The 26,239-nt window shown below is 62.1% G+C and overlaps 4 protein-coding genes across 14 annotated transcripts; 3 read left to right on the forward strand and 1 right to left on the reverse strand.

Moving 5' to 3' along the window:
- Nucleotides 1–253: 253 nt before the first annotated feature.
- MAFG (MAF bZIP transcription factor G) lies at nt 254–9,297 on the forward strand. Of its 9 annotated transcripts, none has more exons than XM_040639997.1 (3): nt 254–275; nt 4,310–4,372; nt 4,468–9,297. In XM_040639997.1, the coding sequence occupies exons 2-3, from the start codon at nt 4,337–4,339 to the stop codon at nt 4,918–4,920; spliced, it is 489 nt and encodes a 162-aa protein (XP_040495931.1). In that variant the 5' UTR covers nt 254–275; nt 4,310–4,336; the 3' UTR covers nt 4,921–9,297. The 9 variants fall into 9 exon arrangements, with proteins under 9 accessions (XP_040495931.1, XP_040495928.1, XP_040495924.1 ...); XM_040639994.1 differs by lacking the exon at nt 254–275 and adding an exon at nt 614–673; XM_040639990.1 differs by lacking the exon at nt 254–275 and adding an exon at nt 1,251–1,405.
- A 69-nt stretch (nt 9,298–9,366) lies between these two features.
- SIRT7 (sirtuin 7) lies at nt 9,367–15,589 on the forward strand. 2 transcript variants are annotated; one of them, XM_040640000.1, is made up of 11 exons: nt 9,367–9,514; nt 9,585–9,722; nt 9,841–9,945; nt 12,021–12,091; nt 12,190–12,262; nt 12,911–13,009; nt 13,084–13,320; nt 13,443–13,523; nt 13,691–13,797; nt 14,245–14,330; nt 14,936–15,117. In XM_040640000.1, the coding sequence occupies exons 1-10, from the start codon at nt 9,422–9,424 to the stop codon at nt 14,252–14,254; spliced, it is 1,014 nt and encodes a 337-aa protein (XP_040495934.1). In that variant the 5' UTR covers nt 9,367–9,421; the 3' UTR covers nt 14,255–14,330; nt 14,936–15,117. The 2 variants fall into 2 exon arrangements, with proteins under 2 accessions (XP_040495934.1, XP_040495932.1); XM_040639998.1 differs by lacking the exon at nt 14,245–14,330 and having other exon boundaries at nt 14,936–15,589.
- A 346-nt stretch (nt 15,590–15,935) lies between these two features.
- Nucleotides 15,936–22,853, forward strand: PCYT2 (phosphate cytidylyltransferase 2, ethanolamine). Of its 2 annotated transcripts, XM_040640001.1 has the most exons (14): nt 15,936–16,075; nt 17,877–17,965; nt 18,471–18,632; nt 18,877–18,943; nt 19,581–19,665; nt 19,853–19,897; nt 20,127–20,180; nt 20,576–20,714; nt 20,906–20,988; nt 21,235–21,312; nt 21,457–21,522; nt 21,606–21,671; nt 21,955–22,043; nt 22,136–22,853. In XM_040640001.1, the coding sequence occupies exons 1-14, from the start codon at nt 15,987–15,989 to the stop codon at nt 22,245–22,247; spliced, it is 1,224 nt and encodes a 407-aa protein (XP_040495935.1). In that variant the 5' UTR covers nt 15,936–15,986; the 3' UTR covers nt 22,248–22,853. The 2 variants fall into 2 exon arrangements, with proteins under 2 accessions (XP_040495935.1, XP_040495936.1); XM_040640002.1 differs by lacking the exon at nt 20,127–20,180.
- A 2,027-nt stretch (nt 22,854–24,880) lies between these two features.
- On the reverse strand, nt 24,881–25,446 carry NPB (neuropeptide B). Its single transcript, XM_040639850.1, has 2 exons — nt 25,204–25,446; nt 24,881–25,116 (listed from the first exon to the last, which is right to left on the reverse strand). Exons 1-2 carry the CDS (start codon nt 25,444–25,446, stop codon nt 24,988–24,990), a joined length of 372 nt encoding a protein of 123 aa, XP_040495784.1. The 3' UTR covers nt 24,881–24,987.
- Between the last annotated feature and the right edge of the window lie 793 nt (nt 25,447–26,239).

Here is a 26,239-nt window from a genome sequence, read left to right on the forward strand (position 1 = left end):
GCCGCCGCTCCTTCCTTTAAGCTCCTGGCCGGCGTCGCCGCTTCATGAATGGAGCCCACGTGACCAAACATCATGTGACGTCTGTGGAAGAGCGGCGGCGGCGGCGGCGGCGGCGGCGGCGGATCCCGAGCCTGGTCCGGCCCGGCCTTCCCAGTGTGCTCGGCCCGGCCCGCGCAGGCGGCGAGCCCCCACCCCGGGCCCGGAGCCCCCGCGCGGCCTCGGAGCGCCCGCCCGCCCGCCCCGGCCTCGGCCCGCCCGGGCCCGCAGTGTGGTGGGTGAGTGCGGCGGCGGGCCGGGCGGGCGGAGGGCAGGCGGGGGGCTCTGGGCCCAGGGTGGGGGCGGGCGGGGCCGCGGCTCCTCCTGGCGGGCCGGGGGCGGGGCGGGCCGCGCGCTCCTGGCTTCGGGTTTGCCCCGGCTCCTCCTGGCGGCCCGTGCCTCGGTTTCCCCGCGGGTCAGGAGCAGCTCCTGGCCCTTGCGCCGGGGGTGCTGGGGTTGGGTCGCGGGGGATGGAGGAGGGCGGGGCGGGGCGTACGCGGGGCTCGCTCGGTGGAGCCCCGGGCATCCTGGTGGGAGGGGCGGCCGTGGTGGCGGGAGGAAAGGGTGGGGTCGAGCGGGGCGTCTAGGGCTCCGCGGAAGAGCCTCGGGGCCCCGGCTTTAGCTGCTGATTCATCAGGTGTCTGTGTCCGCCTTCCCGGGCGCGGGGGTCCTCGGCGGGCTGGGGGGAGGGGGCGGCACGTGGCGGGGCCGGGAAGACCCTGCTCGCGCCGGCTTCGCTCCGTCACACGCGTGCCAGAGCCCAGAGGGAGACTTGCTGAGTCATCAGCATGAGGTCACTCGATGCTCATTCTAATGTCTGGTAGAGGGGGGATTTGAGCTGGGGGCCTGGGGTCTGAAAGGCCAGAGATAGGAGGAGGAAAACTGGGGAAGGGGCCAGGCCCCACGGCCTGGGGCACCGGTTTCAAGTTTGGACTGGTGTGTAAGTTGAAGGCAGGGTGGGCGAGAAGGTGGAGGGGCCTTGGTGCAGGTTTTCTTTTCGGGCACAATGTGAAGCCCCTGGCCTGCCCATCCCCTCCCAGGCATGATCTTCTCAGGCAGCCGGTCCCTGACCAGCGTCTGGGACAGTTCCCCAAACTGGGAAATAGTTCTCTGAGTGAGAGGAGGGGAGGAGCTTAGGGGGGCCGTGCTTGCCAGGCTGGGAAGCAGGCTTTCCCTGTGACTGGTCTGGTTGGCTAGGCTGGGCAGCCCCTGGGCGGGCAAGAGAGGGAGTCAGTGGGAGAAAGAGGGGTGCCTGTACTCAAGCCCTGGAGGACAGTGGACAGGGCAGGGGACGCAGGTGCAGCTCTACCAGGAAACGGCCCATGAGACGAAGCAGCAGGACTTTGACATCTGGGGAGTGAGGTGTCTGGTGAGCAGACCCTGCCCCTTTTGCCGCCTGGCCTTGGGGTTTGGGGCGAAGCTGCAGGTGGTGGTGGCTTTGAGGGTGCCTGGCCTTTGGGGCACAGCCAGTGGGCTGGCTTGGAAGGCATGAAGAGGAGAAATGCAGTTCCTGACCCACTTGAGGTTGGGGCTCCGTTCTGTGTGGGTGTTAACACACACTGTGGCCCTGGTGGGTGTCAGGCCTCTTGAGGGGGACAGCCTGAGAGTGGTGTGGCCTGAGCTACCTTTCCTGAACGTGTGGGTGGTTCTGGCCTCCATGGGTGGGGGTATTTTGTCTCAACCAGAGCTGACCATTCTTGCCTAGGGGCTCGTGGCTAGGTCAGGCTGGCCTTGTGGTTTGTCTTCAGGGATACCCCTTCCCCCCAGCCCACACACGCTCTTGTATGTATGGACACAGACTTAGCCTTGGGCTTATAGATGCCAGACGTTTAACACTTAAGCTGATCTTTTGCCTGGAATTTTATGCCTTAGGAAAGTGCAGATTCCTAAAGGGGGTACTTCTTTCAGTCTTCTCATTTATTCTTAGGTGGAAATTAAGTTTTCAACATTTTTCAGAATGGCTTTCACTGGTGAGGGATTTTGGAGGCGGTGGTTCTGATGGGCAGGGTGGGAGGAAGACCAGGCTAGGCTGGGGCCGTGCTGTTGGGGAGGTTTGGCCACTGGAGTTTGCAGGCCAGGAAAAGGAGTAGGGGTTCACTGTCTTGCCTCTTGCCAAGTGTCCACATCCCAGAGTTTGGGCCCAGGTAGAGGGGATGGAGCTGTCTGAACCTGTTTTCCCTTCCCAGCTGGCTGTCAGCCTGAGTGGGGGGCCCAGGGTACCTTGGTGACTTGAGGCCCACGGGACTGTCCATGCCTTCTCTGCAAGTGGGGCTCAGCCTCTTGAGAAGGATGACCGGGCCCCAGCTCTGGCCCCGTCTTTGGGACACAGAGAAGAGGAAGCTTTTCCTTAATCCAGCCTCCTGGATACCCTCCTTCTGGCTTCTAGAGGTGCCCTGGGCGATCTCTTAACAGTCCATCCCCAAAGGCTATCACTGTCACATCTGTGTGTGTTCCCAGGTGGGCGGGCGCCAGGTCAGGAGGCGGAAGCGCTGGCTTTGCTGAGCCCTGCCCCTCCCCCACTGCATGCACGTGTACACTACACCTTTGATTAGGAGGCGAGTGGCTGCACTTGTGCTGAGTTCAGGCCTTCTGCAGAGGGTGAAATCTGTCGAGGAGGCACTTTTCAGCTCCCAGCCTCCACGCTCGGCACTTTTCTGTGTGATCTCTTCAGGAAGTCACCGTTGTGCTCAGCATTTGGGGGTGGTGGGAGGATGGCTGGTGAGAAGAGCTGGTGCCAGGGCTTTTCCCTTGAGCTGACAATGGAAGGACCCAGGGGATCATCCCTGCACCCAACTCAGATGCGAGGCTGGGGGAGCCCCTGTAGCTCGGCCGTGAGATCCTGGCCCCCAGGGTGGGTTTGGGACCCTGAGGATCCTCTAACCTCTAGCTACTGTCTTCTCCATCCTCTGCTCTGGAACAATCCTGGGACTCCTGCCTCAGGGCCTGCCTGAGAGCCCTGGGTGACCTAGCTGGCTGTGGTCCGGCATGTCCCGGGGCAAGGCTGGGTGGAGTGGCAGCTTTACCCTGGAGCCACCTTGCACGGCCACCTCCTAACCGGTGCTTTATCTTCCCGGTGAGCGTCAGAAGGCCCCCCCCCCCAGCCCAGAAAGCCTGCAGGGCTATGACCTCCTGCAACAGGGAGGCCGTGGTCCAACTTTCCCTCCAGCCATTAACCTTTCTGCACCGAACCTGGAAAGTAGGGGACAGAGGAGTGTCCTTGCCTGAGGGTGTGGTAGGGGCTGGATTAGGTGCACAGAAATGTCCTTGGCAGGGCTTGAGGAAGGGCAACTGAATGGGTGCGAGGGGGCCCTTTGGTCCACTCTTCCCCCAAGCCCTTTTGTTGTTGTTCCCTGCGCTATGGTCAGTGGCCCCTGGTGGGGGGCCGGAGCGGCCTGAGCAGGCCCCCCGGGTGACCAACCGGGTACTCTTAGGAAATAGCATGGATGGGGTGGGGCAGGGGCATGGGATGCCGCAATCCAAAACCACAGGAAGGTTGCTCCATCAGCGGTGGAGGTGGGCTGAGCCCAGCCTCTGCTGGAGTGCCTACCACCTGGGGGGGGAGCTCCACCAATGCTGAAAACAGTCCAGCTCTTCAAAGTGGAAAGTCTGCTGGAGAATCAGGACTCTCCTGCATCCTCCTCTTGGCCTGAGTCCCCACTGGCCCCTAAGCCTTCGTGGGGACAAGGCCCACTAAGGGGAGGAGGCTGTAGGAGGTAAGGCCCTGGAGTACACAGGTACAGGGTCACTGGCCCCAGCCCTCACCTCCTCTTGGCCAGGCTGGCCTTTCTGGCCCCAGCAGTGCTCTGCTTAGGCTGCGGGTCCCCTGGGGCTGTGTTGGCTGGCAGCCCTGGGGAGTGCCAGGCCAGGCTGGTGAGGGAGCGGGAGCGGGAGCGATGTGCTGAGTCAGCGTGACTCGCCAGGAACAGCCACAGTCTGGGGCGCACACTGGGGTTATTTTTAAAGCTCCCGGCTTCCTTCTATGCTGGCCCTTCCTGCATCCCTCTCATCTCTTCCCAAGGCCCTTTTCTGGTCTCTGCCTTTCTAACAGCCCTTCCGTTCCCCTTCCCCGATCAGATCCACTGGGTTCCCTAGGGACCAGGTGGACAGGGAGCAGCCTAGCCGGAGGGTGGCAGGTGGTCCTCGGGGCCAGGTATTGGGAATGGTGAGGTGAGAGGCAAGGCTGGGCGCTGGGCCCCTTCGCCAGGCTCTCTGTGGCCTGGAGAGGGAGAGGGGAGTGGTCTCCGGGGTCCTGACCTCTGCTCCCTTCTCACAGAGTGCCTGCTTGCTGTGCCCCCGGGTTATGACGACCCCCAATAAAGGAAACAAGGCCTTGAAGGTGAGCGGACAGAGTGGGCCGCGTTTCGAGCTGGGGGTGGCACGGGCGGGCGGGCCCCCGCTAAGCCGTGACCTCATGCACCGTGCTGCCCCCAGGTGAAGCGGGAGCCGGGGGAGAATGGCACCAGCCTGACTGATGAGGAGCTGGTGACCATGTCGGTGCGGGAGCTGAACCAGCACCTGCGGGGCCTGTCCAAGGAGGAGATCGTCCAGCTGAAGCAGCGGCGGCGCACGCTCAAGAACCGGGGCTACGCCGCCAGCTGCCGCGTCAAGCGCGTGACGCAGAAGGAGGAGCTGGAGAAGCAGAAGGCGGAGCTGCAGCAGGAGGTGGAGAAGCTGGCCTCAGAGAACGCCAGCATGAAGCTGGAGCTCGACGCCCTGCGCTCCAAGTACGAGGCCCTGCAGAACTTCGCCAGGACCGTGGCCCGCAGCCCCGTGGCGCCGGCCCGGGGCCCCCTCGCTGCTGGCTTGGGGCCCCTTGTCCCTGGCAAGGTGGCTGCCACCAGCGTCATCACGATAGTAAAGTCCAAGACGGACGCCCGGTCGTAGGGACGCGCGCTTGCCCGGGCGGGTCTGCAAGGGGCCATTAGGCGCATGGCGAGTTTGGCAGCCCTATCCCTTCTTTCTCCTCTCCTCTTCTTCCTCTCCTGCCTCCTCCCTTCCCTGCAAAGCACAACCTGCACCCCAGGGGCGCCGGGCTGAGCCCCTTTGATCTCGTCGTTGTCATCGTGTGTTTTGTACGTTGGGATTGGTCAGTTCAGCGGTGACGTGGGGTTGCCCCAGTCCCCTTTGTACCAAGGCCATGCAGGCTTGGAGTCCAGAGTTGGCCCTGTGGGAACAGAGAAAGATCGAATGAGCACTCTGGGGCTCGTGTGTTTGAGCAGGGAGGGCTCCAGGGCAGGAGGGGCCGCTGTGCACTCCTGGGTGGCCCACAGGCCTTGACAGCTGCTAGCTGGCAGGGGTTTGTGATTCACTCTCAGTGCGTCCAGCAGGCATCGATGGGCTCTGCTGCTATGCGTAGGGTGTCCTTGAGGGCCCTGGGTGGGCGGGCCACCAGCCTGGGCGCTACAGGCGCTGGGAGGGATGGGGCATTCCGTGGCTTTGGGCCAGGGGCCATGGAGCTCGGGCCTGACGCATTGCACTGAACAAGACCAAATCACTGGTTGTGAGCATACGTGAAGGGTGTGTCCAGTGTCCTGCGATGGTCCCGTGTCACTGTTTACATGACCTATTTGTGTGGTTACATAGCCCTTTATTTAAAAGAGAGGAGTTCCTTTTACGAAGTTATTAAATTATATGTTTAAAAGCTAAAGAAAAAAGAGCTGCAGAGTATTTATAAAACTGTCTTTTTAAAAAAAAAGCAAGAACATTTGACCGTATATATGGACAAGGAAGGAAAGTATAATAGAAACTTTGCTAGTTTAACAAAAGAAAAAAAGCAAACAAAAAAAATCCCTTTCTTGTAAACTTATGGACAAGTCTTTGTGGCTGTTGGAGTTTAGTTTTTATATACACAGAGTTATCAGACGTTATTTATAAAACTTAGTTTTAAAAAAGACAAAAAAAAGCCAAGCCGCGAGCGACCACAGGCGCATCCTGGCGTCCTCTTTGCTATCTCTCTTGCAATTGTACCGAAAGTGACTTACTCCTTTGCCCTTCCTGCTTCCGTCTCTTGCCGGTGCCGTGGTGTCGTCTGTGCCTGGTGAGGTCTTGTGCGCGTCACGTGCTGGTGCTTCTGGTGACCTTTGACCTGTGGGTGTCACTTCTTGTGTCTGTTAATCCCGTGTTTGTTTTTTGGATTTGGTTGTGTTTTTGCTTCTGCCGGCTTGCTGGGCCTGGACTGGGGCGCGGGGCAGCCCCTGCTTGGGGATCTGCCCACCAGCCCAGCTCCTTCTGCCCCGGTGCCTGACCCAGGACCCCAGAGGATCAGATACGGGGCTCTGCCGCTCTCACCTCCGCACAGCCTTGGTTTCGCATGTCTGTGTAAGGCTTGGGCTGATCCGGTGGCAGGGTAGGTGAAATGAGGAGCCATCCCAGAGCACCCCCTCTGCTTCTACGCCCACTGCCTCTGGCCATGGCCGGCGGATTTGCAGGGACCACGGAGTCACTAGGTGCCCCCAGGTGTCTTCCTTTTGGCCTCTAGTCAACACGTGTGGGCCGTGGCCTCCGACCCCAGCTTTGTTCCTGTAGGCTTCACGTGGGCCTCATCAGGGGAACCCCAGGGCCCACGTGGGAGTTTCCAGGCCTGCTGCCTCCTTATCCCAGCAGTGCTTCCATGCCGTGAAGGAATGCTTCCCAGGCAAAGCCAGGTGGTCTTGGGGCTCATCTGGGGTGTCCCCTTCTAACTCTGCCTGAGGGCCGGGGTGGGGGGTCTTCCCCCAGTGCCAGACAAGGGCTAGAGTCTGCAGGGCCAGGTCCTGTCCCTCACCTTGCCCCGAACATGCTCCAGCACTTGGCTTCGGGCCTTCCTTTGCCTCCCTTTGGGATCTGTGTCTTCCAGGGATGCACTGCTCAGCTTATGGAGGTGCTTCTCTCTGGGGCTGAGCCCGCCTCCCCATGGCCCCTCAGCAGAGGCAGCTAGTCTTCCAGACTTGGCTCCGGAAGCTCCTCCTATGCATGGGACAGGAGCTGCCTGCGGTGCCGGCCCTCAAGAGGCCACTGCCCTGTGTCTGGCCACATGGGCCTCGGCTTCTCCTGGAAGTCGCTGGTTGGCTTCTCTGGAGGCCCCGAACCCCTGTAAAGCACAGATGTGTGGGCTGGGGAAGAGAAACTCAGTGTGGCCTGACAGGGTATAACTTCGTGGGCAGCGGGGTTTTCATCCCCGAGTCTGACCCAGGGTGCCCGTGGGATAGGAGCAGGGACGTGCTGTCAATTTCTGTCGTGTTGATGGTCTTCTCTTGGCTCTAGATGCCCCACCATTCCTGGTTGTACCGGGTCGGCCTGCAGTGGAGGTTTTGACCGTTGATACTCAATACTTAGTGGCTTCCTGCCCCTCCCTGCCGTGTGGCTTTGTCTACCTAGGGTCTAGACGAAAGTTGGTGATGCTAGTTGTAGCAGCAGTGAGCTGGAATCGCATCGTAAGAACCCCTCCCTGAAGAGGGGAGAAGCCCGTGACATCCATATCCATTTACGGTCCCCACTTTGGTGCTGGCTGGGAGGTAGTCGGCCATCTGCCAGGCTGGAGACCCGGAGAGCAGAGGAAGGAGGCAGGTTTGGAAAGTGAGAGGCAAGTTGGAGGGTGGGCACAGGTAGAAGAGAAATTGCAGGTCTGGTTTAGGTAATAGGAAAAGCTTCAGAGTTAGTGAGGCCATGCTTCCTTCCATGGTTTTTGGATTTGGAGCAACTGTCCCTCGGGTCTGGGGGAACATCCCGTTCCCATCAAGCCGGCCCCTGGGGCCACTCTGCACTCTGCCCCTTTCCCCCTTCACCTTGGTTTCTTGACAGTAGAGCCTGTGTCCACACGTGACTGGTTTGGTGTCTTTCTGATTCTTGTTAATTCAGTTTTCCTACTGTGAGGGTGTGGTGTTCTTTTTTTCCTCGACTTTTCTGACACAGCGAATCGAAGGCTTTGGCGGAAGCCAAGTCTCCCAAACTTGTCCGCTAAGTAAACCATGATGTGCACCTTCCTTCCCATCTTGCCCTTGCTCACACTCCTCCCTTATCCCAACACGGACACTCAGATTTCAGAGGAGAACCCTGTGGGAACAGGTCAGCTCCTGCCCTGAGTGTGACCCCAGAGGGACCTCCCCATGGCCCTGGCTGCTGCTCTGGGTGGCACTGCTGTTTGTACAGGTGAGAAGACACGGCTGCTTAGCCGTGTGATGTGCTGGTTTCTGCTGGATGCCAGGTCTCCCCTGGAGGCTCTTCTGCTCTTGGTCCACGCTTCAGGTCTGTGTGTGCAACTCTGACCGTCAGTAGCAGGCTTTGTGGTCGGTGCCTGAGCCCATGGCTCTGACCGGCTGCAGCCTGCTTTGGGAAGGTGGTCAAGCCCCCTCCTGTGCCTGTTGCCTCCCTCTGAGGTGGCCAGTTGGCTAAAGCTCCCGTCCACAGCTGGGAAGCCCAAGCCACAGCCTGCAGCACCATTTCCGCTCTGGGATCTTGTAAGTTACTTTTTTAGGCTGTGGTTTGGTGAAAGGAACCAACACAGTAACGATTTTTTTCCCCCCAGAAGCCACTGAATAATTCTTTTTGGCACGTTACTGCCTTCCTGTTGGCTGTATAGTTTTGGAGCAGGTGGGGAGAAGTGGAGGACACACAGAGGCAGGGGTATGGCCTGTCCTGCTTCAGGCCTATGTGTTTTGAGCGTGTGCTGTTCCTTTGGGCCAGTCACGCACATTTCCGCCCCACGCTGGAGCAGCAGCCCTGGTGCGTGGGTGTCTGGCGAGCCTGAGCTGGAGTGTAGGAGAGTGTGCCCCCGATGAACTGCGAGGGGACAGCCCCTCCAGCAACCTTGTGTCCCAGCCCCTCCCTTCTCCCCATCCCCTCACTTTGCTACTCCCTGAAGCCTTTAACCAAACGGGAGTGGGTACAGAAAGCCTTCTCCTGGCATCTTAGGGCAACAGGACAAGGGCTGCCCAGTGTGTCCAGCTCTGGTGCTCTCCTGGCGCTGAGAGGCTGGGTCCAAGCAGAGTTGATCAGACCCTGCCTGTCCTGCCTAGGGCTGAAACCAGGGGGGCCGGGGAGGTTCCCTGGGACCTGCCAGGGCTGGCAGGGGTGGTTGAAGATCCAGGTGAGGACGGGCCTCCCTGGGGCGGGCCTCGGCCTCAGTGCGCACCCTGCCCTGTGCAGTATTTATTGCTAAATTATTGTCCAGGGGGGGCGGCACTGGGCCGTACCCCGGGTATTTATTGCTGTACATAGTGTATGTTTGTGATATATAAGGTTTTCTTTATTTTGTATATGATCAATAAACACCTTTTAAAGAGACTGTCAGGTGCTTCCTTTGCGCGCTGCGCAGGCGGGGCCGGAAGGGCGGGGCGGGCTCCGCGCGCATGCGCTGGTACGCGGCCTGCCGGGAGGCGGAAGCGGAAGCGTGGGTCTCCCGGGAGCGATGGCAGCCGGGGGTCCCAGCCGCTCGGAGCGCAAGGCGGCGGAGCGGGTCCGGAGGCTGCGGGAGGAGCAGCAACGGGAGCGCCTCCGCCAGGTACGCCGCCGTCCGCCCCGCGCCGCGCCCTCGGCCCGCGCCGCCCTCACCGCCCGCCCCGCGCCCGCAGGTGTCGCGCATCCTGAGGAAGGCGGCGGCCGAGCGCAGCGCCGAGGAGGGCCGGCTCCTGGCCGAGAGCGAGGACCTGGTGACCGAGTTGCAGGGCCGGAGCAGGCGGCGCGAAGGCCTCAAGCGGCGGCAGGAGGAGGCGAGTCCCGCGGCGCGCCCGGGGCTTGGTCGGTGCGGGGTTCGGTCCGCGCACAGCCCGGGCCGGGCCTCTCGCCGCGCGGGGGCGGGGCTTACGACCGGCCTCGGCGTCTCGGCAGGTGTGCGACGACCCGGAGGAGCTGCGGAGGAAAGTCCGGGAGCTGGCCGGCGCCGTCCGGAACGCCAAGTACCTGGTGGTCTACACCGGCGCTGGGATCAGCACGGTAAGGCCGCCGGGCGTGGGCGGCCGCGCCCCCGCCTGGGCTCCCTGGCTGACCGCAGGCGCAGGGGGCGGACGTGGGGCGCCCCCTTCTGGGTGACTCACCCCAGGACCGAGCGGGTTCCTTTGAGTGTAGGTACTGATTCGCTAAAAACTCACCTTACGAACAGCCCTGCTGTTCGTTCTTCAAGTTACTTGTTTATTTTTTAAAGTAATTTCTACAGCCAGTATGGGGCTGGAACTCACGACCCTGAGATTAGGGTCTCACGTTCTTCCGATTGACGTGGCCAGGCGCCCCGTTAATGTTTTGGGGTTTTCTTTTCTTTTCTATTCTATTCTTCTCTTTTCTTTCTTTTTTGACTTATTTGAAAGAGAGAGAGCGTGCGGAGCCCAGGGGAGAGGGGGAGAGAATCTCAAGCGTACTGCCGGCTGAGTGCGGAGCCCGACGCCAGGCGGGGCTCGATCCCAGCACGCTGAGATCAGGACCTCAGCTGAAACCGAGAGTCTGAGGCTTAACTGTCCGTGCCACCCAGGCGTCCCTCTCCCCCAGTGTTCTCTCTTAGAGAAACTCGAAATGACTCCACTTGAAACTTCAGTGGGGAGATAAACCTTTTTAAATATTTGCAGTTTTTGTGATACCTATTTAGATACAAGAAAGGAAGAGGGATAAAACAGGACATAATACCTCAGTATTTGCGGGCACCTCCTCATTTAAAGTCAAGACAGTTCATCACTATCCCAAGGTTATGTGGGCAGAGCTGAGCCCAGAACTATCTCCTGAGTCTCCATTTATTGTGTTTTCTAAACGTTGAAAGAAAAGTAGAAAGCAAGGCAGTAAGAATTAGAGTGCAGCAGGTGAAGGAGATAAATGCGTTGGGTTTGGGCGCGTTTTATTGAGAGGCTGTCTTGGGCCGTGGAATATGGTTAGCTTTGAGAGTGTCGTTCGTCTAAGTAATGGGTGCGTATCGAGTGCGACCCATGTGTAGGCCCCGCAGAGGTGAACACTGAGGACCGCTGTCCTCAAGAAGCCCATGGGCAATGAGAATATGGCACGGATGCAGATAGCTAAGGTACAGCTGGCTGTGCTATGTTGCTAGACTGGAAATGCAGACACACACACCCTGGCCTCAGAGCTGGAAATCCGTCCAGTTGCCTTTGTGTGTGAGGCAGCATTGAGGCCAGGCCTTAAAAACTGAGTAAGGTTTTACAGGCAAGGGTGAGACTACGACCCTCGAAACAGGGATGAGCTCAGAGGCCCAGCAGTGACATCGTGTAAGGGGCACTGACTGCCCTGACTTGCAGACCCTGGAACCTTGGTAGTGGGGTCTCCTTCCTGCAGTCACATGTGTGTTCCTGTCGTCTGTGGGAGTGCTGTTCTGTAGTTTGCTCTGAGCATTACTGTTCGACCTTTCTCTTCAATGTGATTCAGAACCACGCTGTTCAGGGTGGGCATTTTTCCAGGCTTAAGCTGCAGGGAGGAGACAGGGCTCCTCGGAAGGCAGGTCACTCACAGCCTGGGGCACGCAAGATTCCTTGATCCTGGCACACCTGTGTTCTCTCTTGGTGACTTTGTTTCACTGGGTTGAGAGCTAGAGAGATTCAGTGACGTTTATCTCATGTGGAGATATGGGCTATCTTTGTGAAGGTAGGGCAGGAAACACTATCAAGATGTAAGAATCGGTAGGGATGCTTGCTCCTACCTAGGGTTTCATCATTTGCTCACCCTTCCCTGAACACTGGCTAGGCCCTGGGGCCCACAGATGAGCCTGACCAGTCCTCTCCGTCAGTTTAGAGGACAGGTGTCGCTGCAGAGGTTCCCAGAGGCGGCAGGACTCCTTGGAACCTAGAGGGATGAGCTAGACCGGGTGGGAGCAGTTGTCCGGGCAGAGGGAAGGAGCCACTCCATCTGGGTTCAGGCAGGTTACACAAGAAGTGCTGAGCCTCTGGAACGAATAGAGGCTAGTGTACGGACAAGCCTGGAAAACATCAAGAGAAACACTTGCTTTTCACTTTTGCAAATTTTGCCAGTTCCTACAGTGATGCATTGTCACTGGGTTTATTTTCTTTCTGAACGTGCAGGCAGCCTCTATCCCAGATTACCGGGGCCCTAATGGAGTATGGACACTGCTTCAGAAAGGGAGAAGCGTTAGGTAAGCAGCCCAGGGCAGCCTTCCCACTCAGTCGAGCAGAGGCAGCATGGGCCTGACCTCACAGCTCCCCACACCTGTGCTTCCCTTCCACCTGGCAGTGCTGCTGACCTGAGTGAGGCAGAGCCAACCCTCACCCACATGAGCATCGCCCGCTTACACGAGCAAAAGCTGGTAAGAACCTGGTGTGGATAGCTAGTGTCCTTGCTGGGTCCCTGGTGCAGAACCTGGAGGGCCACCTTCTGCATCGTGCCTCTGTCAGCTACTGGACCTGTGGGATGAGCGCCCGCCGAGTGTTTTAGACTCCTGGCTTGAATCTCTCTCGGTAATCATGTATAAGGCCTGCCTCAGACCCAGAGCTGCTGGTGGCTCTTTCCCCTCTGTGTTTCTATCACATTGTCCCCACAGATCTCAGAAGCCACCTAAGTAAAGGATAAGCTCGTGGGAAACCTCTGGAGACCCTCTGCTGAGCATTTCAGCCAAGTGGGGAAGGGTCCATCCTCCTAGTCCTTCAGTGACTTGAAACATAAAGAGCCAAGGGAGCGTCCGTCTGGGCCCCTCCCAGCTGAGAGCAAACACCTGCCCTCCTTGCTCGCCAAGTGCTTCAGAGCTGTTGTGGGCGGCCTGGGGCCCTTCCCACCCAGGGCCCTCCTGAGTCCTGCTGGGAGCGGCCTGCCCCTCTGGTTTTGCCTTTGAGGCTTCATGCAGGGTTGGAGTCGCCCCCGGTTTGGGGGCCCTGGGAAGGGTTAAGGATGGTGTCACTGCTGAACACAGTCCCCCAGAGCCTGCCCCCCTGCTGACTCGCCTTTGCCTCCCCTCCAGGTGCAGCATGTGGTGTCTCAGAACTGTGACGGGCTCCACCTGCGGAGTGGGCTGCCTCGCACGGCCATCTCGGAGCTGCATGGGAACATGTACATTGAGGTGAGCGGTCCCGCTGGGATTCGGGGGCCTGTGCGGGCCAGCGGCTCCTGCTCACAGTGCCCTCTCCTCCGCAGGTCTGTACAGCCTGCACTCCCAATAGGGAGTACGTGAGAGTGTTTGACGTGACCGAGCGCACTGCCCTGCACCGGCACCAGACAGGCCGGGCCTGCCACAAGTGTGGCGCCCAGCTCCGGGACACCATTGTGCACTTTGGCGAGAGGGGGACACTGGGGCAGCCTCTGAACTGGGAGGCAGCCACTGAGGCTGCCAGCAAAGCAGACACAATCCTGTGTTTAGGTTCCAGCTTAAAGGTACGTGAACAGCACGGCGGATGGGATGGGAGGAGAGCGAGCCTGCTAGCATCTTGCCAGTTCAGTGTTAGACCCTAGCTTCCTATTGTGCGTTTGGTCTTTCTGTCTGTCCATTCCTACAGGTTCTAAAGAAGTATCCTCACCTGTGGTGCATGACCAAGCCCCCCAGCCGGCGGCCCAAGCTCTACATTGTGAACTTGCAGGTACGTTGTGCACTGAGAGAGACCTCCTCAGATCTGGACCTTAGAACAGGAGAACCAGAGAGTCCCTGGGACGTTTGTATCCTGAACTTATGGGCCACAGAGGTCCGGCTGAGAAAGGACCATTGGGAGGAGGTGAAGTGTCCTCACTCACCTTCCCCTGTCCCCAGTGGACCCCGAAGGATGACTGGGCTGCCCTGAAGCTTCACGGGAAGTGTGACGACGTCATGCGGCTCCTCATGGATGAGTTGGGCCTGGAGATCCCCCTCTATAGCAGGTGAGGGGGGCATGGGTGCATTCCCCCCTTTTTGCCCCTGTGTGGATGGGCCGTGTCTGTCTTTTCTCGTGAACTGAGCATAGAGAATGCTCTGAGTTGTTGCAAATGGTGTCTGAGGTGTGACTGCAGGCTGGTGGCCTCTGCAGGGAGTGGCTGAGGCATCAGCTAAGGCGCCCTGGCTGGTGTGACTCCCTGCGGGGAGAGGGAATGTGCCAGTGTGCGCCTGGAGAGCCCCCCTTCTACCTCAGACAGCCTGGACGGGAAGGTGCCTTGAAGGGACATGGTCTCGGCAATTCCAGTGAAACAGAATCTTGGCGCACTTGGTTTGGGGAGCTGGCATACTTTGGGGAAGCTTAAACTGTACCTTAATACAGAATTTGTGATAATTTAGACATGGTGTATGTATTGAGTAAAAAGTTTACACTTTCTTTCTCTGTGAATTTTCAGGGTCTTATAGGGGAAATCAATAACTTCTTTTAATCAAAGGGTTCAAGAATTAAGGATCCCTTCACCTTCTGGGCCTGGCAATTCTTGTATGTTATGTTTGTGGTGTTCTGTAATGTGGGCCTATTGTGTACTGTATTTTTTTTTTTTTACATTAACTTAGCTCATTTTATCAGTGCTTATCTGTATCTTGTTTATAATATGTGGTTCTACATCTCAGTCAGACACATGATCTCTTCATGGTGTAGTCTATAGGCCACACCTCCCTAGTCAGCTGGCCTCCCCCCGCCCCCCCCATCAAGTCTTGCAGTCTGGGAAGAGGGAGAGGGTCTGGTCCACCTGCCCCTGGCCATACAAGCGAAAGGTGGGACCCAGAGTTGCTAGTGATTCATCCCTCTTGGGGCTACTGCCGCCCCACCCTGGGCATACACGGCCTGCTCGATCGCCAGCAAGGACACTGAGTTCTGCGGAGGCCGAGCTAGTGTGAGTGCTGACCTTTGAGTTACTTGGGGAACTTACCCCTCTCTTGTTGTTCTGTAGCTCAGAAACAGTGGAGCTGCCACTCAGCAAAGCCTGGCCAGTTAGGCCAAGGGGGAGGGAAGCAGGGTGACCTCCTCAGTCAGCTTTCCCGCCCTGGGGCAGGTTGTGACTGAGGCTCCCAGGCATGTCTGACCTAGCTTTCCCTTTTCGGTAGGTGGCAGGACCCCATCTTCTCCCTGGCGACTCCCCTGCGTGCAGGTGAAGAAGGTAGCCACACTCGGAAGTCGCTGTGCAGAAGCCAAGAGGAGCCTCCGCCTGGAGACCGGGGTGCACCACTTAGCTCAGCCCCCATCCTAGGTGGTTGGTTTGGCAGGGGCTGCACTAAACGCACAAAAAGGAGGAAAATAACGTAACCTGGTGCTGGACTAGAACGCTTGGCACTTTGCAGATGACGGAACTCTGATTCGGGGGCAAGGCCAGGACTGCCCCAGGGTCCCGTGAGCATCCTCCTGGGATGACTGCTTAGCCTTTCATCCTAGCGGAGCCCCCTTGCACTGCTGTGGCTGCCTCGGGTGTGGGCCTTTGGAGGACACCTCGCCTGTCCTCTCAGAGAGGTGGCAGCCATGCCTTTCTGCGAGAACAGAACTCGGGTTATTTCACAACTGGCCCGCCAGGAGGAAGCACACGGCTGCCTTACCTCGTTCACCGGGCTAGTCTCAGGGGCCTCAACCCTATTTCTACTGCTTCTTACTAAAACATAGTAACTTTATAGCATCCTTTTTCTGAATTGGGTTTGCGGCAGAGGGGTGGTTTTGAGCCTGGGCTCTCAGCAAGCCTTTTTATTGTTATTAAACATCTCTTCACTGTCTCGCTCGTGTCCTCGAATGACTGCCCTGCTGGCGCGGGGGCGGGAGCGAGCGCCCAGCTTAGGCTCCTCGCGGGAAGCGGGCGGAGCCCCATGTGGTCCTGCCGCGCTCCCTCGGCCAGGTGCGCGCGCGCTACTGGCCCCGCGCGCCGGGGGGCGGGGTCCCTGGGGCACGCGGTAGGCCGCCAGACGGGGAGGGGGTGGGGCTCGGCTCTGGCGGCTCACGCCATTGGCGGCGGGTGGAGGGCGGGGCTCCAGGGGCTCGCCATTGGCCGCGCGCGGCGGGTGAGGCCCGCGTGACGGCGCGTGCGCCGGGCGGGGCGGGGCGTGTTTGGGGCCGGGCGGGCGGCGGCCGCTGGGAGTCGGGGAGCCGGCCGGGCCGCGCCGCCGCTGCGGGGCCATGATCCGGAACGGGCACGGGGCGGCAGGCGGCGCAGAGCCGCCGGCTCCGGAGGGCAGGCGCGCCGTGCGAGTGTGGTGCGACGGCTGGTGAGCGCGGCGGCGGTGGGCGGCGGGCGGGGACGACCGGGCCGGGAGCCGCGAGGCCCGCTGCGCCGCCGCCCAGAGAAGCGTCGTGGACCGGCCTGCGCCCGGGGCCCCAGGGCGGCCGTGTGTCGGGAGCGGCGGCCGGCTTCCGGACGCGGGCCGGGCCTGCGGCTCCGGACCCCGGCGAGCTCCTGGGGACGCGGGCGCTCCTGCTCCGGGGTCAGCCACTGGGCCGCCCGCCTGGCCGGACCGCAGGAGTCTAGCCGGTGGTGGCGCGAGTCCCGACGAGCGGTATCACTCGTACCGGGGAAGCCGTGCGACCGGCCCGCGTCCTCCCGGCGGTCTCCGTGTCTGGCTCCCCAGCCTGCCTATCGCAAGGTCGGAGGGATTCTCCTGGGTGTCGGGGCAAGCGTTGGAGCAGGAATTGCCTCTGTCCACGACCCCCAGTGAAGCCCCCGGGCTCCTGTGTCCCTCCCAGGAGGGCCACAGTGCCCATCTGTTCTCTCCTCTGGCCAGCCAAGACCTGGAGTTGTTTCCAGATAAGTTTGGGGTTGTCAGCAGATAAGAGGAAAACTGACCTCCCACTGATAGCTTGCCACCTGTGATGCTTTCTCATACCTTCGCTCGTTGGAATCAGAGAAAGAACAGTCCTTATCTAGCTAGCTACGGCTTCAGAAGAGAGCAAGGGTGTAGAGAAGGGTGCTGCCATACCTTTGCAAGTGTGCTTGAGTCACCTTGGAGAGAGGGAGCATGGCTTCGTGTTGGTGGACTCTGACCTTGGCCCTGGTCTGGCCAGGCCCCTACCCCAGCAGGCCACCCATGGCCACAAAACCACAGTGGCTAGCATACACCCCAGACAGAGCACCACCCTGCAGTCCGAACTGTGCACCCCCAGCCCCGCCCATCCAGTGAGCTCAAGGGCCAGCCAGGCTGCTGGATTTGGACTTTCCTCTTCTCTCACCCCAGGGCCTGAACCATGTGACCACACAGGCTTGTGTGCTGGGTGTGCTGTGGTGGGAGTAACAGGTGTCAGGGAGTGGAACAGGGCCTGGGTCACCTGGAGAAGCAGGGGTACTGTCACCTCAGGAGAAAACGTTAGGCTTTGGAAGGAAACAGAGCGGGTATGGGGCTACCTTGGGGCCCTGTACGGCACACACGGGGAGCAAGTGGGTCTCTAGCTGAGAAGTTACTCCTTAATCAGGCCCAGATTTGAGAAGAAGAGCTGTAGAAGCAGCCGGCACGGTTGTTGGCCCCAGAGCGCAAAGCCTTGCTGAGTTTCTGGAGGCCATGGGGGAATGAGCAGGGTTTCCAAAGCTCATTGTCGGACTTTGTTTCTTGTTGGTCCCAAAGACTGTCCACCTGCCTCAGGGTAGCACAGAGTCCAGCCCACCCTTAAATTAATGTCAGTTTACAGATTAAAGGGCCTGTCCCCCACTGTTTGCATTTGGTGAGAGGAGGGGCTGAGGGCAGAGGGCAGAGCTCCATGGCACATGCGGGGAGCTGAGGCTGTTCTGTGTGCTCACCGGCCCTTGGGACCAGCAGGCCTTGTTCCTGGGCACAGCCCAGCCCCTGTCGTGCTTGTTAAGTGTGGCCCAGGGACCAGTGGTGTGGGGAGCGGAGTGCCCACTTCCCCTCTGAAAGCCCAGGTTCAGCCAGACCCTGAGGAGCAATTTCCGGTGGCAGCATCTCCAAAGGCTTCCTAAGGAAGCCCCAGAGGAGCAAGGCTCCACCGCCGCACACACCAGCTCCCAGCTGCTCAGTCCCACCCTCTGCACAGGGACTCACCATCCTGTCTTTTCCACAGCTATGACATGGTGCACTACGGCCACTCTAACCAGCTGCGCCAGGCACGGGCCATGGGCGACTACCTCATCGTAGGAGTGCACACCGACGGTAAGCTGGGCTGCTGCCTTGGACTGACCTTCCAGGGCCCTGCAAGGGGTTAGGCCAGGCCCAAGACCGTCCTTCCAAAGAGCACAGCTGAGCGGGTTCGCCTGCAGACCCGGCCGAGCCCACCCGGTGGGCAGCTCAGGTTGAGCAGTGCTGCCCACTTCCCCTCCCCCCACAACCTGGTTCCCGGGACCTTCGAGAATGGAGCTCCTGGTTGTCAAGGGACTTTACCTGGAATGCTGGTTGGGTGAGGGGACCATGCAGTTATCCAGCAAACACATCCCGAGCACCTGTACTGGCCCATAGAGACAGGGCGGTGTCCACGCGGGTGTGTTTCTGCCCTTGTGACAGGCCGAGGGCCCAGGGAGAGAGACAGCTGCCCGCCACGGGCTCACGTGTGGTTACAGACCCTGCCTGGTGCTGGGAGGGAACTCCTGAGGTCCTCGAGGCTGTGGTCCAGCCCTACAGAGGTCACCTGTCTTGTCCTTGCTCTCTCCTCTGGCTCTAGAGGAGATCTCCAAGCACAAGGGGCCCCCGGTGTTCACTCAGGAGGAGAGGTACAAGATGGTGCAGGCCATCAAGTGGGTGGACGAGGTGGTGCCGGCAGCCCCCTACGTTACCACGCTGGAGACGCTGGACAAGTACAGCTGCGACTTCTGTGTCCATGGCAGTGAGTGGGTGGGGCTGGGGCCCGGAGTGCCGGGGCCTCTGGGCGGGCCGGAGGGCAGTGGGGTGCCGGGGCCTCCTCACACTCTGAGGAGCGGCACCGAGCCTTTCGGGGATCTGAGAAGGCCTTGGATCCTTTTCCAGAAAGAGTCCGTGTGCACCGGGACCAGCCTGGGGTGAGGGTTGAGGGCCCCGTAGGCCTATGTGGTCTGGTGAATCCTCATTGTCACACGTGTGTCGCTCCTTAGATGACATCACGCTGACCGTAGACGGCCGCGACACCTACGAGGAAGTGAAGCAGGCCGGGAGGTACAGGTGAGCCCCATGAGGGTCCCACCTTGTCAAGGAACGGGGCTCAGAGCTCCCCCCAGGCTCTTACTGCCTGCGAGGAAAATGGGCTGAGGCCGGCTTCTAGGCCGGGACCAGAGCGGGGCGGGCGTGCCGCGGGGTGGGGCTTGGTGTGACCTAGACCCGCGCCGTCCTGTGTGGTAGTGACAGGCCGCGGGTGGCTGGTGAGCGGTAAGAACGGGGGCGGGGGGGTGGTGGCCGGGGAGCAGGTCTGTGTAACTCAGAAAGCCATGGTGGCTGGCCGCTCCTGCCTGGGCCAGCGCAGCCTGGCGTTCCCCTGGCAGTGGGGGCAGCGGGGGCAGTGGGGACCAGAGCTGCTGCCGCCCTGGGTCTGGCCCGCCCACCCAGCACTGCACACCTGGGGCTTCGCAACGCTTCTCCTCTATTCTGTCATTTCCTTCAGTGGATAAAAGCTCAGCGGCCTTCCCCACGCTCCTGGTCCTGGTTTTCGGTCACGGCCGAGCGCAGCGCGGAGCCGCCTGGTGTGCACACAGCGCGGCGGGGGGCCGGCCCGCAGCAGGGCTGCCCCCAGGTGGGGTGAGCCGGAGGTGGGGACTTTGGAGTGTATCCAGGACGTGAGCCCTGACCCCACCTCTGTCCCCAGAGAGTGCAGGCGCACGCAGGGCGTGTCCACCACGGACCTCGTCGGGCGGATGTTGCTGGTGACCAAGGCCCATCACAGTGGGCACGTGAGTCTGTGGGGGACGGGGGCGGGATCCCCGAGGTCCCGGGCTAAGGACACTGCGGGGAGGGAGGGAGCACCCGATCCGCCCTGTCCTTGCCTCTCTGTGGGCTCCAGGACAGCGAGTTTGGAGGCCCTGGGGTTGACCATGCCTGGGGGCGAGGCTTCTCAACGCCCTCCGCCCTTCCGTTCAGGAGATATCCTCCGAGTACCGGGAATACGCAGACAGCTTCGGCAAGGTGAGTGTTGCCCTTACTGGCCGGGCCAATACCTGATGCCCCCCACGCTGCCCCTGGGGGAAGGCTGGCGGGGACCCTCGGCCAGCTCCCTGCCTTCTGAGCACTGCTGGGGCACTGCCCACCAGGCTCGGCAAGCCGGCCAGTCACCATGGCCACTGGAGGAGGACCGAGGACGGCCTTTGAGCAGGTGGCCTCTAACCAGGTGGCCTGGTCCTCTCTCCCTTTGTAGCCCCCTCACCTGACACCCGCCAGGGAGACACTTTGCTCAGAAGGCTCCTCCCAGGTGACCAGAAGGTGGCTCACGGTGCTGGGTCCCCACAAGGGCAGTGTCCGCCTCTGGGCCCGTTGTCAGGCTTCAGTGCCCACTGTGGCCACAGGGCGGAGCCACACAACCCGCTGGTCACCGGGGCGCTCCCCAGCCTGGCCCTAATGTGGACCAGCCCCTGCTGGCTAGCCCACGGTGTCCCTGCCAGAGGGGTGTGCCTGGTAAGAGCACACAAGGGACCAAGCGAGCTGGCAGGCTGCAGCTGGGGGTTTGGAGTTCTGGTCCATCACCCCCATACCTGCTCCCAGACAAGCAGGCAGGCCTGGGCCCAGAAGAGGGGCTGTGGGGTGGGAGCAGGTCAAGGTCGTGCCTGTGAGGCATCGGTCGCTGACCAAAGCGCTCTCGGCTTCCAGTGTCCTGGGGGGCGGAACCCTTGGACGGGGGTGTCGCAGTTTCTGCAGACATCTCAGAAGATCATCCAGTTTGCTTCTGGGAAGGAACCCCAGCCAGGAGAGACAGTCATCTACGTGGCCGGCGCCTTCGACCTGTTCCGTATCCTCTGGGACCGAGTGGGAGGGTGGCCCCTGCCCTGGCCCTGTGTGCACCTCCATCGTGGGGCCTGGAGGGGCTTCACTGACTCCTCGTGGCCCCCGGACTGGGGCAGAGCTCCAGGGAATCTGCCGGAGCCCCTGGTTCTGCGGGCCGCTCCTCCTCCTGTTACTTGCTTCTTAATGTGGGCGCAGACATTGGCCACGTGGACTTCCTGGAGAAGGTGCACGGCCTGGCAGAGAAGCCGTACGTCATCGCCGGCTTGCACTTTGACCAGGTCTCGCTCCCAGGCCTGCTGAAAGGGTGTGGGGGCCCTTGAGGGGCTCCTGGGGTTGAGGTTGGGCACCGGTGGCCCACAGGGGCAAGGCCTGGGGTGCTGATGGAGGCAGAGGAGACACACCAGGGCCTCTTCCTGGGGACCGGGGCTTCCCCACACTGCGGGGCACCCGTGAGGGGCTGTGGGGGAGATTACAGCCCCGCCTGCCTGAGGCTGCCTGCCCACGTGAGCTCACTCTGGCCCTAGGAGGTCAACCACTACAAGGGGAAGAACTACCCCATCATGAACCTGCACGAGCGGACCCTGAGCGTGCTGGCCTGCCGGGTACGTGCCGAGGCGGGTGCACTGGCTGGGGTCTCCCGCCCAGGCTGGGGGGGTTGGAGGGGGCAGGGAGGGTTAGGGTCTTCCCCCACCATCTTCTGGCCTAACAGGGTCCTGGCTAACCACCTGTGCTCCCTCTCCCCATAGTATGTGTCAGAAGTGGTGATCGGGGCCCCGTATGCAGTCACAGCAGAGCTCCTGGACCACTTTAAGGTGAGGCTCCTGGTGGGCCAGGTCGTAGGGAGGGCCCTCTGAGTGCAGGCCGCCAGGCTCCCTGACCCCTGCTCCCTCCCCAGGTGGACCTGGTATGTCACGGGAAGACGGAAATTGTGCCTGACAAGGACGGCTCAGATCCTTACCAGGTGGGTCGTGCTGGGCCTTTGCTGAGCACGACATGGTTGTGTGTGATGTTCCCCAGCCAGGTGCCCCCCCCCCCGCCCCGGGCTCACCGTGCCTGTCTGGGAGCTAGGCCGGGGTGAGGGGGTAACGGCCAGTCCAGTGGTCTCCCAGGAGGAGGAGGCGGGTTGCTAAGCAGCAGGAGTGACTGTACCGGTGTCCTGGTCCTCCTGGGGTGAGGACTCTCCAGGTCCGGGCAGCTCAGGGTCCTGAGGAGGGCCCCCACCTCCCCTACCCTCTGGCCTCCAGGAGCCCAAGAGAAGGGGCATCTTCTGCCAGATCGACAGCGGGAGTGACCTTACCACGGACCTCATCGTCCAGCGGATCATCAAGAACAGGTGAGGGAGGTCCTGGCTGGGCCTGGCGGGGGCACAGACGGCCACTGAGGCCCCAGGCCTGGGCACACAGCTCATCACAGCCTGGCCCCCAGGCTAGAGTATGAGGCCCGGAACCAGAAGAAAGAGGCCAAGGAGCTGGCTTTCCTGGAGGCCCGGAGGCGGCAGGAGGTACCCCGCGAGAGGGAGAGCGACTGGGACTTCTGAGCAGAGGAAGGTCACCCAGCGTGCCCACGGGCCAGCCCCCTCCCTGCTCTGCTTCCCACGCCTTGAGGGTTTGGTTTCCCTGGTTTTTAACAAAGCTGCAGTGCTCCCTCTCTACCTGGCCTGGTCTCAGAAGGGTTAGTGGAGGGTGCTGCCCCCCACCCTACCCACCAGGTGGCCTTCCCACTAAGCCACACAGAGAGGGCAGAGAAGGCGTCCGGCACAGCGGAGCGGAGCGGCCCAGGGGGTGAGAGGAGAAGTGGGCGCCTTCAGCCAGAGGGGGCGTCACCCTGCGTGCCAGCGAAGGCCCGGCTTCTGCTCCCCTCCCCCTCTGCAGACCCAGGACGCCCCCTACCGCCTGGCACTTTCTGCCTTCCCAGCCTCATTGGAAGCCAGCTTCAGGGGAGCAGTGACCTGAAGGGGCACCCCCTTTCCTCCTCAGGGCACAGACCATGCCACCTCCTTTGTGGGCTCCCTGGTGCCCTGGGCCTGGCTCTTGGGCACTGTGCCCCCCACTTCCCGAGCCAGCCTTGCTGCTCTCCCCACAGACTGTTTTCGATTTTCTATCTGACTGGCTGGTATGCAACCAAATAAACCTGGTGGGAGGTGGTCCGTGTCCGGCTCTTGGCCCTGCTCCCCGCGGTCCACACAGTGGGGAGGCCAGGGGGAAGCAGGCAGCCTGGCAGCGAGGACCTCCAGACGCTTCAAGCTGCCTCTCCTAGAGCCTCTGACGAGGGAGGGAGGGAGGGCGGCAAGAGCCCAGTGAGCTCTTGGCCCCAGAGTCTGTCACGAGGCCCGTGGGAGGCCGGCTCCCCCGGCCCTGCACAGCCTCTGCCCGGCCTCTGGGAAGGAATTGGCTCAGGCTCCCCGACTGGGTCCAGAGAATCTCAGGGTCTGCTGCACCCGAAGCAGGGCCCCCTGAGAGCAGCCCAGCAGCTGCAGGCTGCTGACCCTGGTGACCTCTTCGTTTTGGACGGGGTGGGGGCAATAGTTTGGTTGGTTTTGTCCAAAGGTGAGGACTGCGATGGGGTGTTTTCAGCCCCTGCCGTCCTTCAGCTGCTGACCCAGGTGAGGCCCTGCACCTGTAGCCGGGCCCCGCGGAAGCGGAGGGCTGGCACCCTTTTCCTCTAGTGGGTGGGCCTGTCCTTTCCTTCCTTCCGATGGAACTCCTCATGAGGCCTAACTTAAGAGCCCGTGCAGGAAACGGAAGGGAAACGACCGTGGAAGCTCAACGCGCCCCCTCCCACCCTGGGCTGGCCACCAGCTTTCCTTCCGTCCCTCCCCAAGTTGGGGTAGTAAGTTGAGAGTCACAGGGCCCTCCCTGGACCCCCACCCCACCCGGGCCCCCAGCTTCAGGGGCGCGGTGTTGTCGGGCTTTGCCACACTTCAGACTCCTGGACCCCTGGGCTGCAGGGCCCCCTGAGCAGGGGGACAAAGAGGGACCAGCCAGCCTCTGCATTGACTCAGCAGGAGGAGGACACCGGGGCAGCCAGGGGTTCCTGCTGACTCTGGAGTCAGCCCTACCCCTGCCCAGGGTCCCCTGCTGGGCGTCCTTCTAAGTGGGGACTGCAGCAGCCAGGGAGCCCGCTGGGACACGGCTGGAGGAGGCCCAGAGCCTGGGGGTCTGGGAAGTCAGTGCCCCTGGAGACAGGTCCACTCAGGTGCAATGGGATTGTGCGTCCCCCTGATGGCCTCTGAGTAGAGGGCCAGTGGGTCTAACTCCCCTGGCCTCCCTGAGGCCCAGCTGGCCAGCCATTCCCCATGGGGTGGGGGACACCCCCAAGACAGGCTCCAGACCTCATTTTGCCTTCCTGCCCTCTGGAACCTAGCCCTGCCAGAGGCCCCAGTTCATGCTCTGAAGGGAACTCAAGGTCAGCCTCAGCGGGGCGGGGGGGCAGGAATGAACCCAGACTCGGACAAAGTAGGTAATTAAGCCTGAGTGTGGGGCAGGGGAGGCCACTGCGGGCGAGCCATGGTCCCTCACGGCCGCGCCTCAGCACTCATGGCTGTGGGCAGCTCCTGCTTCTTCACTGCGGTCAGAGGAGAGGTGAGTGCAGAGCTCTGGCCTCAGGAGAGGCTGTGCCCAGCCGGGGAGCAGCCCCCTGTCACCCCGGAGCCGGAGCCGGAGCCGTGTGTCTGGCTGCCTCCCGCGCCCCCATCCCTGCCTGGCCTACTCACTCCCTCCTTCACAGATGGATTCACTGCCCTGTGCCTGGGACTTTGAGGTGTTTGGGGGGACACCCAAGAGGGAGTGACCCCAGGAGCGGCCCCCCCAGTAAGGAAGAGCTTTGTCCTCAGGAAACCCCGTGAGCAAGGCAGGGCCAGAGTGGGACTCTCCCAGCCGGAGGGCCTCCTGGGGTGGGGCGGTCAGGGGCCCCTCCAAGGGCAAACATGGAACTGGCCTGGATGACCCTGGGGACCCCCGGAGCGGTGTGGACAGGCGCGGAAGCCAGACAGGAGACCACCTCTGCCCGCCCCGGGGGGCTGGGGGGCCCCAGGAGGGCAGACGGCGTGGGTGGGTTGGGGTGACCCTGTGCCGGCTGTTTCGGGAGTGTCCGGGGGCACAGGGGCTCCGGGGACTGGCGGTCCCTGCCCGCCCCGCAGCCTCTACGCGCCCCGCCCACCCCCACTCGGAGTCCAGCTGCGCTTCTCGTTTATTCAGGGAGCCGATCGGCGCGGGGGTGGGGGAGGCGCTGGGCGTGGGCGGCGGGGGCCAGGCGAGGTCGGGTCCCGGGGTCGGGGCTCAGGCGCCGCGACAGTCGGCCGCGCGGAGCGACAGGAACACGTCCGCCTGGCACGGGAAGGTGGCGCGGCCGTCGGGGAGTCGCTCGCAGCTCCGCAGCTTCGGGGACACGTCCTTGACACACGCGGCCTGGGGGCGGGAGGAGGCTGAGGGGTCGCCCCGCGCCCCGACCCCGCGCCCCGCCACCCTCCCCCCGGCCCCGCCCGCCGCACTCACGAGGCTCCGCAGGCGGGGACGCGGCTCGACGACGGCGCCCGCCCGGCCCGGGGGTCCCGCGCTCCCGGGGGGCTCGGAGCGGCGCGCGTGCGGGGACCTGCGGAAGCCGGACAGCAGCCCCGCCGCGCGGCCCACGGAGTAGGAGCTGGGCCCCGCCGCCGGCTTGTACCACGCGAGGCCGGGCGGCGCCAGCAGCAGGCACAGCGCCAGGGCGGCGGCCACCAGCGTCGCGGACCGGGCCATGGGGACGCGGGCGGCGGGCGGGCGGCGGGGCTCAGAGCCTCGGCGGCGGCCGCCTTATATCTGCGGCGCGGGGCGCGGGGGCGGGAGCAGAGCAGCCATCGGGGGCCCCCCCGCCCGCAGCAAGAAGCCGTGCCTCCCGCGCGGGGGCCAGCGCCCCCACCCTCCCCGCCCCTGCCTGCTCCTTCGGGGAGGGGAGCCCGGGCCGCGCCCCCTGCCCGTCGTCCTGCCTGGAGAGGGCCTCAGTGGGAGCAGCGGGCCAGCGCGGCAGCACCGAGCCCCCAACTAGCCCAGGGCGTCCCAGCCCTAACAGTTACCCCCCAGAGGTCCTCGGTGCTCAGTGCTCAGGAGACTGGGGAGAGACGACTGTGCCCAGGGGACGCTTTCTCCTGCCCTAAAGGGAAACTGACCCCAGGGCCAGGGCTTCTTGAGGGGACATCAAAGTCTGGGCGGGCCTGGGGCCACGTTGTTTCACACCCATGGGGGAAGCTTCTACTCACAGGGCTACTACTGGTGGGGTCCTTTAGGAAGAGGAGGGCAGCAAGGCCAGGCCTGACCTCTGGAAATGGCACCAAGGGACAGCTGACAGGAACCCAGAGGCCTCTCCCACCCAGCTCGGCCCTTGGGGTGGGTGCCCTCGGGAGCCTCAGGCCTTCTCTCGGGAGCACCTGTGTTCAACAGATGAATCAGACCCAGTCCCTGACTCAAGCCACAGCCAAATGGGAAAACAGAGCTGGCCGGAGGGCAAGCAGCGCAGCCCACTGCAGGAAGATCGGGGAGCTCTGCGGGGGGGGGG

This window comes from Ursus maritimus, unplaced genomic scaffold (genome assembly GCF_017311325.1).
Source record: "Ursus maritimus isolate PB19 unplaced genomic scaffold, ASM1731132v1 scaffold_24, whole genome shotgun sequence".
NCBI lineage: Eukaryota > Metazoa > Chordata > Mammalia > Carnivora > Ursidae > Ursus > Ursus maritimus.

Bases quoted from the DNA above. Each gene is read 5' to 3' on its own strand.
- NPB (XM_040639850.1), bottom strand. From the start codon at position 25,446: ATGGCCCGGTCCGCGACGCTGGTGGCCGCCGCCCTGGCGCTGTGCCTG. The intron at 25,117-25,203 runs GTGAGTGCGGCG...TCCCGCCCCCAG, and splicing joins GTCCCCGCCTGCGGAGCCTC to GCCGCGTGTGTCAAGGACGT.
- PCYT2 (XM_040640001.1), top strand. From the start codon at position 15,987: ATGATCCGGAACGGGCACGGGGCGGCAGGCGGCGCAGAGCCGCCGGCT. The intron at 18,633-18,876 runs GTGAGTGGGTGG...GTCGCTCCTTAG, and splicing joins CGACTTCTGTGTCCATGGCA to ATGACATCACGCTGACCGTA. The intron at 21,313-21,456 runs GTACGTGCCGAG...CTCTCCCCATAG, and splicing joins TGAGCGTGCTGGCCTGCCGG to TATGTGTCAGAAGTGGTGAT.
- MAFG (XM_040639997.1), top strand. From the start codon at position 4,337: ATGACGACCCCCAATAAAGGAAACAAGGCCTTGAAG. The intron at 4,373-4,467 runs GTGAGCGGACAG...TGCTGCCCCCAG, and splicing joins AAGGAAACAAGGCCTTGAAG to GTGAAGCGGGAGCCGGGGGA.
- SIRT7 (XM_040639998.1), top strand. From the start codon at position 9,422: ATGGCAGCCGGGGGTCCCAGCCGCTCGGAGCGCAAGGCGGCGGAGCGG. The intron at 9,946-12,020 runs GTAAGGCCGCCG...CTGAACGTGCAG, and splicing joins CCGGCGCTGGGATCAGCACG to GCAGCCTCTATCCCAGATTA. The intron at 13,524-13,690 runs GTACGTTGTGCA...CCCTGTCCCCAG, and splicing joins TCTACATTGTGAACTTGCAG to TGGACCCCGAAGGATGACTG.